At 43.1% G+C, this 11,842-nt stretch overlaps 1 protein-coding gene across 1 annotated transcript; it reads right to left on the reverse strand.

The window, feature by feature from the left end:
- Positions 1-811: 811 nt before the first annotated feature.
- On the reverse strand, positions 812-11,842 carry akap17a (A kinase (PRKA) anchor protein 17A; the record flags this gene model as incomplete). Its single annotated transcript, XM_080019508.1, has 7 exons — positions 10,894-11,842; positions 9,878-10,096; positions 9,405-9,617; positions 5,312-5,460; positions 3,553-3,793; positions 2,573-3,011; positions 812-1,248 (listed from the first exon to the last, which is right to left on the reverse strand). Exons 1-7 carry the CDS (start codon positions 11,230-11,232, stop codon positions 812-814), a joined length of 2,037 nt encoding a protein of 678 aa, XP_079875634.1. The 5' UTR covers positions 11,233-11,842.

The raw sequence follows: 11,842 nt of genomic DNA on the forward strand, positions 1-11,842 counted from the left end.
ATCATTGCTGTACATGCTCTTATTTGAAGTCAACACAACTTTGTATGCCCTAACTCAAAGAAAAGAAAGCAAGAAAAGTCAAAATTTTGCCTTTAAGCAAGGCAAACGTTTGGATCAACTTACCAAAAATGAAACATTTAAGAAAAAAAAAACAAGATAATAAGAAGAGTTCATAGTCTACTGTACATGAGACAGATGCAATTCATATGAGCAACTAAAGGATGTAATAGTTTCCTACCTTAAACATCTGAGTATTTGACTTAAATATGAAATTTGACTATAAATATTTGACTACACTTAATATGAAGTTAAATACAAAAATCAGATTGCATTAGTTAAATTGGCTAATTATTGCAAACAGGGTGTATAATAAAAAACGCAACATCGCAATAACTCAGACTGCTGTCAGTTAAAACTATGGGCTGATCAAAGAACTGCAAGGCTTCCAGGCCTCTGGGTTTTAGGTTCAAATAGCAACACCTTCAGCCAGCACACTGCTCTTTGGAATTAAAAGCAGTTATAAAAGTGATCTTGCTGATGCTCAGTAAGGACTCTTCACACTTTCAAATACAACAGCAGTCTTTGCGTTTCAAGTAGTCGTAGTAGGTTCAAGCAGACCAGACACATAACATAAATCCAGTAAGTTTGAATGGATCCAGTTGTTCATATACACTTCCACACTAAACCACAAGGACAGGACAGAAAAGTAAAGAAGACATAATTGACCTGGATGGAGATACGCAATTGACATTTCGTACTCAAACAGGCAAACACTAAACCCTGAAAAAGTGAGCGTTTCACAGTGGAGCGGTCAGCGTCTCCTGGAGCGACTCCTGGAGCGACTCCCATCCCTGCTGTGGCTGTGCCTGTGCCGCCTGGACCTCCTCTGGTCGTGGTCATGGCTGTGGCTGCTCCGGGCTCTAGCTCTGCTCCGGGAGGCGCTTCTGCTGCGGCTCTTCCCCCTCCTCCTGCCCCGCCCATCACTGTAGCTCCTCCCACTGCTGCTTCTGCTCCTGGAGCTGCTGCTGCTCCGGTGGTGGTGGCGGCGGGGACTGTAGCTCCGCCTCCGAGCGTGGCTGGAGCTCCGCCTCCTGCTCCACCTCCCGCTGTGGCTGCGTGATGGCATCCTCCTCCCTCTGCCTTGAGGGCTCCCCTCAGGCCCCCCGCCCTGTCGGCTGTGGGCTCTGTTGGAGGCAGAGCCCCCCTCTCTCCTCTCCCCCCTCCTCCGCTCCTCTCCTCCACCTGGGTCTGGGAGAGACATTCAACTTTTCTACATTGGAGTTTATGATAACAAGATACAAGGGAGTTTTGGTCTGATATCATCCTACTTATTAACATATACAGTACTTCAGTGTTCAACCTCAGTTAGTAGTACACAGGGGATTTCGAGTCCATATGCAGCTGTTGTCATATCGGGTGAAATTCTCTTGGCAAGGAATCGGTAAGTATAAGAATATCTATTCAAGACATTTTAAGAGCTTTTTTTGAGACCAACTTAGTATGGAAAGGATAAAAATACGATTGCTCTGTCCATCGAATACTTACTACATTAACGTCACTGTAAAGTGAATACAGTGATTTGTTTATAAACACATTATACATGTGGGAAAATCATTGCAGAAAACATGTGAAAAGACCGAACTATGTAGTACTGAATTGTGGAGTTTGGCCGTTCAACTGTATCTCACCATTTTTCGGTCCATTTTGAGCAGGCCTAAATCATGAGTTGCTGACGTAGAGCCCTAACCCCTAAGATTATACAAAAATCAAATCGGATGGTGAAATAAGCTCAGCTAGAGTTGGGTATAAAACACATCAGATATCAGTTAGTTTCAGTTAGCTAGGTAGGAATTAGGTTAGCTATTATGTTCGGTTTAGTAACTATTGTGCATAATCTCTGAGTGCGTTGCAAAGACATTTCACTGCATTTATGTATGAACGTATGTATATGTATGTGACAAATAAACCTCTTGAATCTTGGATCTCTTGAAAGTGTTGTTTTGGGAATAAACACCTGGAGTAAATGGCGTTTTTAGTGATACCATGAACTCATGCCATGGATCAGGAACAAAAAGGAACTGTCCCGTTTGGTTTGGTTTTGGTTTGACCGCGCAGGGTTTGGTTACATTAGCATTAGCTTGCATGCTAGCAGGTCGCGGAGTCCAGATCTGGCCTATGGAGGAGCGAGGAGGGCGCACCAGAGAGCAGGTAGTCCCAAAGCCAGACAGCGGCGCTTTTTGTGAGCAACTAGACACAGGACTGGGGACTGAGTTCAGCAAAGGAACATTTAAACGTGGAATTTACTCCAATGTAAACGTTTGCCGCGAATCGCCGCGTATTTAGCATCTCCAGCGGACATGCCCCCAGCGTCTCAGAGTAGAGGTTCCTGCCTTCCCCTGCCCCCCCTCACAATTTTGAAGCCTAATTTTATACACTTGGCAATTTTTTGAATTTTTTTTACATCATTCAAATTTGGCTTGGTGGTTAATAACACATTTTTATGTGGTGTGGTGACATTTGAATGACCCTGTGGACACCCTGTGCTGTTTAGATGGTACCAATAAACTCCTACCTCCTCTCCTCTTCTCCCTCCCTGCCGTTTCCTCCTTGTTGTTCTCGGTGACCTTGGAGCGCATGCTGGACTTGGGCATGTGCTTGGGGGGCGCGGCGTCCCCCGCCCTCATGCCATTCACCTGGGCCAGGGCGCCACTGGGAAGGGATGGCCGCTCTCCGAGCTCAGGGATCTCGGCATCGGGGGTCTCGGAGGCAGAGGCCGCGCCCTTCTTCAGCAGGTTGTCCAGCAGCTTCTCCCTCAGCTCCCGCTCCTTGCGCTGCAGCTCCAGGGCACGCTCCTTCTCCGCCTCCACCCGCCGCAGCTCGTCCTCCTGCTGGCGCCGGCGGGCTTCCAGCTGCTGGAGCCGTGCCACCTCCTCCTCCTGCCGGGCCTGAGCCTGCCTCTCCTTCTCCTCGTGTTCCAGCCGCTTCTTCTCCTGCTGCTGATGCTTCAGAGCCTTAGGGGGGGGGGGGGGGGGTATAAACACAGAACATTTAAAACAGTGAAACACTGAGGCTGTGGAAAGAGTTCACTCCAGCCCTACATTGTATTTTATGATAATGTAATAATTTTCAGAACCGTCGATTGATTATTTTCAATCTCACATTTAATATGTTGAAATTCTATAAAAAACCCCAAAAAATCCAGGCTGATTAGTCTTTAGTTGCATTTTAATCTGACTTATTTTTAAAGCACATGATATACATACAGTATAAACTTGCCTTGCAAAAAGGCAAGTTTTTGCAAGGCAAAGTCCCAAGTGACATCCATGTCATGACTGTGATTTCAAATAAATACAAAAAAAATACTAACAAAATAACACATTACACTTTTGAAATCAATTGCATACATTAAGGCGCTTACTGCGACGGCTCGTCTTTATTTCATTACACAACCGCTATTCAATCCTTGCCCAGATAGATACTGTGTGTGTATGTGTGTGTGTATATATATATAATTTTATTTCTTTTTTGTTTCACATGTGCATCCCCTCCCACCTTCGCCCTGGCCAGCAGCTCGGCAATGAGCCGTATGGACTCCAGGTTGCGCTGGGCCAGCAGCAGCCTCCGCTCCTCGGTGGCGATCTTCACCTGCAGCTTCTTCTGCTCCTCCTCGTGCCGTCGCTTCACCCGCTTCAGGTTGCGCCGCTCCTCGCGCTCCCGCAGCTTCTGCTCCCGCTTGCGCAATCGCTCCTCCCTTCTCCTCTCCTTCTCGTCCTCCTCCTGCTCCTTCTGCTTCCTGAAGCACAATTGTCAACAGTGGTTTGTGTGATGGGGGGGGTATTTTACATACAAAACTTAAACATGAATTTTTTTTCCTCCCCTTTGTTTTATTCATTTGTTTTGTTTTATATGATTCCTCAGAGCAGGGAACTCCATCACAATTCAATCTGGCGTCCATGTTATCTTGGCCATCCTAACTATACGCCACAGAACACATTTGACAGCTCTCTGCAAAGGAACACTTGACGCCATTTTAAGGACATGGATATAATTATCTTGGCTATCAGGGTAATTCCACAATAGCCAAAAATTACTGAAGAACACATTTTCACATGTAGGAATTTGCCAAAGTCAAGACTAATTATCTTCTGTTGCATGGAATTTTGTTGGCAGTGTGCAGGCAGTAAACTTGGGCAGATTGACGACTCAATCATCAATCGGCGATCGACTCCATTGATCACACACACACACACACACACACACACACACACACACACACACACACACACACACACACACACACACACACACACACACACACACACACACACACACACACACACACACACACATAGTATATATATGGGTTTTTTTCAAACCACCAGGAAAAATCGATCATAGAAACGGTGTGAGTGCAGTTTACTGTGCTCGACCATAGTCCGTCCGTGTTTATAGTCCGCCATAATGTCCCAAATCAGCAGCAGAATCACTTTACGGCAATATTTTATGTCACGGTGCTTTAAAGTATCTGGGGATACTTTGGGCGGGAGCGCAAACAAACATGGATGCAGGAACGTGGCGGTTCGGGAAATTTAAATTAATTATTAATTATGCCTGTCTGCTTCCGTGCTGCAACAACATAAGGTGAGAGTTGTCGACCGAGCTGATTGTATTTTACCACATGTAGAAGACACAGGTAGATAGAAATGTAAATAGCAATGTAAATAGCAATTACAACATTCAAACAGACAAGCACAGGATAAATCATCATTGTTCTTTTGTTTATAATACTTATTAAAAAATCGGGACACCTTGGCTATAGTATATGTGACTTTGTGCTGTTCCAACCCTCATTGTTAAGTGTATTGTCTAAATCAACTACGATCACAGAAATGGTATGTGACAATGACTGATAACATTACGTTCAACGCGTGTGCAACGCCCACCTGCAGCACTGGCAACAAAGAGGTCTAAAAGCTTTTGGGAAAAGCCTTTGCAAAACAATTACTGCAAAGCACTTTTTGACCAGGTTTATTGAGTGAGTATATAAAAACTCATCTTTCCTTTGCGCAGTAGCCAATTTCGCTTGCGCTCTCCACTATTGACGCTAGCTTGTAGTGTAGAACCCCCTTAATTTATTACTGGTTGCTGCACTGTTGTTACATTGATCAATTACGATCTCACCCGCCCACCCACCCAAACTTTTCATTTGGAGAAAAACCGAGGAAGGGAAGAATGTGAAAATGGCTGGAGGTGGCCTTTAACCACACCTAACAGGTGAGAGGTGGAGGGTTAAGAAGTGAGCTGGTCCTACCTCTCCTCGTCCTTTCGCCTTTCCTCCTCCTCTTTCTCCCGTCGCTTTTGCTCCTCCCGCTGCCTCTCCAGCTCCTGCAGCTTCATCCTCTCCTGAGTCCTCTTCTTCAAAGCTGATTCGCTCAGGTGCTTACTGGTGTCGAAGGCCACCTGGACCACAGATACACACACGCACAAAAACAAGCATTCTGTTATTCAATTTTGTTGCAATTAAGTGGTCATGCTAGACAGTAATTGCTTACAGATTTTTCTAAAGTACACATCACAAGAGGGTAAGTAAATAAATAAAAGGATTTAGCCATAGCAATTCTGACAGGGGTTTGTAAAGATTAGTTTAATTTGATGTTGACGATGATGACATTTGAGACTAGCATATCAACAACTACCACAGCAGCCACAAAACAGCACAACAAAAAATGGAATATCATTAAACTTTTGACAAGGTGGCATGAGTCTACTACTCCTCTACTGATTATGTTAGGTTTTTTTGCTAAGTGCAGCATAGAGACAATATGAAACCTCAAGTTCAGGTTCATACTTGCCCCCATCTTGGCAAGAACCTGAGCCAGAACTTTCTAAATTTGGACAGTGCAGTGGAATCTTGCTGTGCTGACGTGGGAGTGAAATCGACTGAAATGCAGTTTAAAACAGTTCCACAATTGCTTAGCACTTAGCCATAACGGTTGCAATGCGGCGTGGACGTATCGGATATCCTATGCTGACCAAGGACCAACCGGATCCTTCCTTGACATTTTTGCACATTAGGGACATGACAAGGATGTATCCAATTCTTCGTCTTCTTACTGTGATGAAACAGTGCTAAGTTGCCATATTTCCTGAAAATGGTTCCAATGTAGGTATCAAGCATCCTAGAAAATGTTTCAAACAACCTAACTCAGTTTACTTAGTTTCCCTCCTCGCCTTCACTCAGTTTTATCCAAGTTAGCCATTACAAGGTTTAATCGTGAGCATTTAAGTGACCGGGCGCAGAGGACTTCACCCACCTGCTCCTGAGAACACAGCTGACGATGCAGCCACAGTTTTCATTCCACTAAGAGGTCGCAAAGCTCCAATGTCAGCCGGACGAAGCCCATCTACTTGCCCTAAGCCCTGAAAGGGTATTATACGCTTTCTCCAGCATAACAAAATAAGGCTACGCTTGTCTTCAGTAAACAAAGCAGAGGTGCTCAATTTGTATTTACATTGATTTCTGAAACATTATATTGTCTTCATACATTGTGTTTACAGCACAATACAATATAATTTTGTATATACCCAGAGGAATTAAAGTCAGTCGGGGGCTGGTTAAGTTCACCGGTAACTCCAGACGAATGAGGTTTAGATAAATGGGGCTCCATGATTTTTTGCCTTCAGTTGCCCAGAGAGCATCGCCGCAATCAGCTGAGACTCTCGGGTATGAGGAAAGCTGCTGAGAGGAGCTCTGTACTGTTATGACTTTCACAATAACGTTGGTGTGCGCACACATAGAATGTAATGTAATGCGGCAAAGCTGCTGTCACATTCCATTTTTTTGGTCGTAGTTGATTCAGACAATACAATACATTTCACAATGAGGGTTAGAAGAACACAGAGTCACATCTGTGACAATGACCGGTGTTGGGTATTAAGTAGGCCAAGACAATTTTTCAGTTTTTTACAGATTATGAAAGTGTATGGTGGGTTGTAAGCTTTCAAATTATACATCATACATTGAAATCTGAAAATATTTGAAGACTGTACACCTAAACTTCTCTCGCAGAGAAAATGCCCCTCAAAGAGCCTGCAGTTTTACACACTTAAGAGGCAGGTAATGGTTGGGAACAACAGCTGGTTAACGCCACCCCAACCACTTCCCCACTCAATTTGTCAGAGGGCTAAAGAATGTAGAGTATAAAAAAAATGACATGTAAATATATGATACTGTCCCTAAGTATGTTATTTATTTGTTAATATTTATTAAAAAACATTATTTAATTAAATTATATTGGAAAATGCATAATTGTAGTTAATCCTTTAATTTTAAGTAAATGTTTTTTCATTCCAAGTTCATGCTCACTATAGTAGCATGACCCTCTATTATTCTGTAACTTCTAATATTCCCATTTCCTGCCTTTATTGTTTTATAACAATGACAGTTTTAAGAAAGTGGCACTTTTGAGATCCTTCACTTTTCAAACCTATCACCAGACAATATTTCCAAGATTGCAAACAGCGGGCTTTTTGCATTCTGGGAATTGGTGTTATCTGGGAGCACCCCACCACCTGCTGCCTTTGGCTGCCAGCGGCCGGTTCCTCAATATAAATGAGAGCTTCTGGCACCCTATTCTCATAATCCATAACGACAAGGGGATGATGTGTTTTCACAGAGAAGTGATCATGGTGTTTATTTGTGCTCATTTCTTAAAAAAAAAAAAAAAAAGTGACATCAGCTCTTTTTCTTCTTTGTGTCCATTTGAGCCCGCGTCTGTGGTGCAACATTTTTTACCATGCGAAGAATACCCAGTGTAGTCCAGGTCAATTTGTTACCTTATTTTATCAAAACGGTTTCACATTCTGACATCACACAGAAAATCGAATGATAATCTTGATCTGCATGTGTGCATTAAAGGAACCGTGAGATTGTTGAGATTGAAACAAATTGAGGAACATAAGCAAAATTGGGGGAAATATCATGCATTTTGAATGTTCGATAGACCCACCACTAACATTTTAGTCTCATCTCATCAAGTCATCTTTTTACTATAAAAGATCTATTTACAAAAGGTACAAAGTAGGAATTGTTGTGGCAGACGATAGTACTGTGACTCGCGTATGTTGTTCTGTGAAACTTTCCTAGATGATACATCATAGATGAACTGAAACAAGCATGTGTTTTGTTTATGGGAAGGATTTAAACTTAAATTAAAGTGAAACAAAAGATGCAAATCGATCATTATGCCCACACAGTATGCCCCAGACGACACGAAAACAAGCTTACTTTGGTGACAAACTGGTATTTAGTGATCCTAAAACTGTTTGTTATATTGAGTGGGTTCTTCAAGGTTTTAACTTTAATATGAAAAAAACACTGAAAAAGACGTTTCTTTTATAAAGAAATAAAACTTTTGTGTTGATTTGTGGGACTTTGAGTTTGCTGACTTGTTCCTCTTTCCACCAGACGTTGTCACATATACGACAGCCGAAGTGTCCAGATTTTTAAATATGTATAATAAACAAAAAAACATTAATCCTGTACTTGTCAGTTGGATTTGCTAATTAAACCGAAAAGAAAACGGATGCTATTTTTGCCAGAGGCGAACACTGTTATAAAAGGCAAATTAAGTTGCACTGACACTACCTTTGTATTCTATATGTAGTAAAAAGCTATCAGCTATTTATTAAATTATAATTTCCTGAACCGCCACGTTCCTGCATCCCTGTTTGTTTGGACTCATGCCCATGCTCGCTCCCACATGCAGATACCTCAAAGTTCCTGATGTAAAAAATATTGCTGTAAAGCAGTTCTGCCACTGATTTGTGACATGAGGGACTGTATGTACAGCTGTCCTATCACGTGAGCGCGATCAGATCACTTGTTAAACATGGACTATGATCGAACACGGTAAACTGCACTTACACTGTTTCAATGCTTGACAGGCTTTTTCCTGGCAGATGATAAAAAACAAAAAATCGTCTGTCAATAGTGTTCAATCGGTGATCCAATCATCAATCTGCCCAAGCCTATACTGCATACCTGTGTGGCAGTTATTATCTGGGCAGGATACACAGGTAAAGCCTAACTTTGAGAAATGTGTACAGATCTTCAGTTTCGGCAGTACTTTATCTTTACCACTATGACGCAAACAACTAACGATAGTGGATTTACATTGTTAGAATTTTTGTATTTTGTCCTTTATAGGAATAACTGCTTAAAATGAGGTTAACACCCAAAAGTCCTCAAACAAAGAGGCATTGTACTCATTCGTTTCTGAGTGAAAAGTGCTGCAGAACTATGGGTATTTGATTTAAATTTCAACATATTAGGTGCAACAATTTTAAGAGATATTTAATTTCCAAGCCATACTGATTTTCCCTACTTATTTTTTCCCAAGTACCTTGATGTTGCAGGCCACCGCCTTGCCATCCTCCCCCTTCAACATCAGCTTCATGCCCCGCAGCGTGTCCATGGCCTTGGTGAAGCCATGGTACTCCTGGTACTGGACGTAGGCCTCAAAGTTGAGGTGGCCACCGAAGCTGAACGTGTTGAAGTTCTTGTCCATCATTTCCTCCCTGTAGGGATCCAGCATGGGAATGTCCACGTTTCGCACCTGCAACCAATAGCGACACAAGCTTTACTACAGAGCCGATTCTGTCTAGGAATTTTTCTACAGTGCATTTGAAAAGGCCGCCTACAGCCAATTTCACTTCCTTCTTAACTTAACTGTATATTGAGGGTGCTCTCTTTATAACAATAGCTTGTTTCAAACAACATGGTCCAATAGAATGATTTTGCTGTCACTGATGTATCAGTTGTAGGAGTTTAACTGCAGTATTATTCCCATTTTGACGGAGGGAAGCCAAGCGTCACCTTTCCGAAGCCCTTAAAGACAGCGGTGAGGATCTCCTCGGAGGGGCGGTCTGGGTGTGGGCTATCTTTCTGGCTGAACCATCGGCAGGGGAGCCCCTCCAGGTGGATGGTGTCGGGCCTCTCGCCCGGCAGTGTCTCGTTCATGTCCTTGGCGTCACGAAAGAAGGAATCCCAGTCGTGGCGGGTTGGGAAGTCCACCTTGTTCTCGACCGCACGCACCTTGTTTGAGGTGAGAGGGATGGAAAGAGTGGTCGAACTAAGCTTCGTAGGAGCGTTTATCTTTAAGTCGAGGAACTATTTCTTCTTTTTTACCTCCAAGGTATTTCAGAAAAAGTTTTTTGTTTTTACAATTTGACGGAAAAAGACAAAGTAGCTATTCAAAAACTTGAGATTTGTTCATCAATTAATAAGGAAACTTAAAGGCCCTACAAGGAGGTTTTTGATGTTCACCGACAAGAGTTCATTTTGTTTAATACAGTTGTCTGACAAAAGCCACCATCTGTGAGAAAACTGGCAATTTCTATATAATGATATCAATCTGTTCTGAATGCTCGTCTCCGGGTTGGATTCCAAAGCACTTTTCGGCATACAGACAGAAGATTCAAAGAGTCAAAGTATCTCTTTGTGACACGTGGCAAATGGGTCTTGTGGTAGGGCGATAAATCACAATATTTTCCACTTGAGAATCCAACTGCGGTTGAATAAATTTAAATATTTGGTATCAATATCATCCTGTTTCTGCCAAACAAAAATCCCTTTACCTAAATGTAAGGTGTTTATATCTAAATAATATCTACATTTAAGGTTACATGTTCACCATTACCTTAGAGTGCAGCGTGGTGTATCACAACATAATATATTTTCTTCAAGACAAGATGTAAAAATGTATAAGTGAATGGAGTCTACAGCTTTTCTAAGACTACTTATAGGAGCTTTGATTACAGCATTGCAGCATTAAAGCATTGCAAGTAGTAGCTTTCAATCTCTCCTGCAAAACGCTTGAGAGCCTCCCTCACCTTCAGTATGTCAGTGAAGCCGCTGAGCTTGATGCTCTTCCCATCCAGACGGCTCACCAGGCCCTTGACCACCTCTTTGTTCTCCACCTCGCCCTCGAAACGGATGAAGTCCATGGTGCTCTTGGAGATGCGCAGCGCCGAAAACTGCTCCGGGGCCACCATGCCCTTCACCCTTTCCATCACCTCCCAGTTGGAGATGCTCTTGCCCGGCAGCTTGAGTTGGGGCAGCGCCACGCTAACCGTCACCTTGGCTATGGGCTTGAGGTATAGACTGTACTGGGCACAGAGGCACACTGCCTCCGTGGTGTCGTGGACTATGGTGGCCATTGCTCCAGACATTGTGAGACGGATCGAGGGGGGGAGGCAATGGGGGTGAAAGATGAGAATATAGAATATAAAGGTCGTGGAATCACGTATTTCCTAAATTGATGTACCAAGTCTCGGCGTTTCCATGTCCAAGATGAGATGGTGGGGTTAATGTCACCGATTAGATGTCAAACAGTTTGATGTTTGAAGGCGAGGTTCTCCTTGACCCAGTGTTCTCCAACTACTGAACGTATTGCAAAGTTTATAGCTCCCGGCAGGCTAACGATCTTCTAACACGCACAGTTGCCACGGCCTAAACAGTTAGTTTGATTTGGCTAAATCGGCTAGGCAGTCAAATAGTTATAAAACTAAACAATGTGCCCACAGGTGGCTTCTGGCAATGAAACGCACCAGCCAGCGTTGACCGTCCGAAGGTATTAACGAGAACAAACAGGCAAACGTACAGTGGGTAACCTTAGCAACCGCTAATCATTACCGCGTTTAGTTTGTAGGCTACAGGATATTAGGCTATCGCGCTAAGTATGCTACATTTACATGATCTAATTATGAGTCGAATCGTTAGTTAACCAACCTATTAAAGCGCCTCACAATGCGGCACTGACTTATTGTCAGTTGCGAAACA

The sequence above is a fragment of the Zeus faber genome (assembly GCF_960531495.2).
Source record: "Zeus faber genome assembly, chromosome: 18".
Taxonomy (NCBI): domain Eukaryota; kingdom Metazoa; phylum Chordata; class Actinopteri; order Zeiformes; family Zeidae; genus Zeus; species Zeus faber.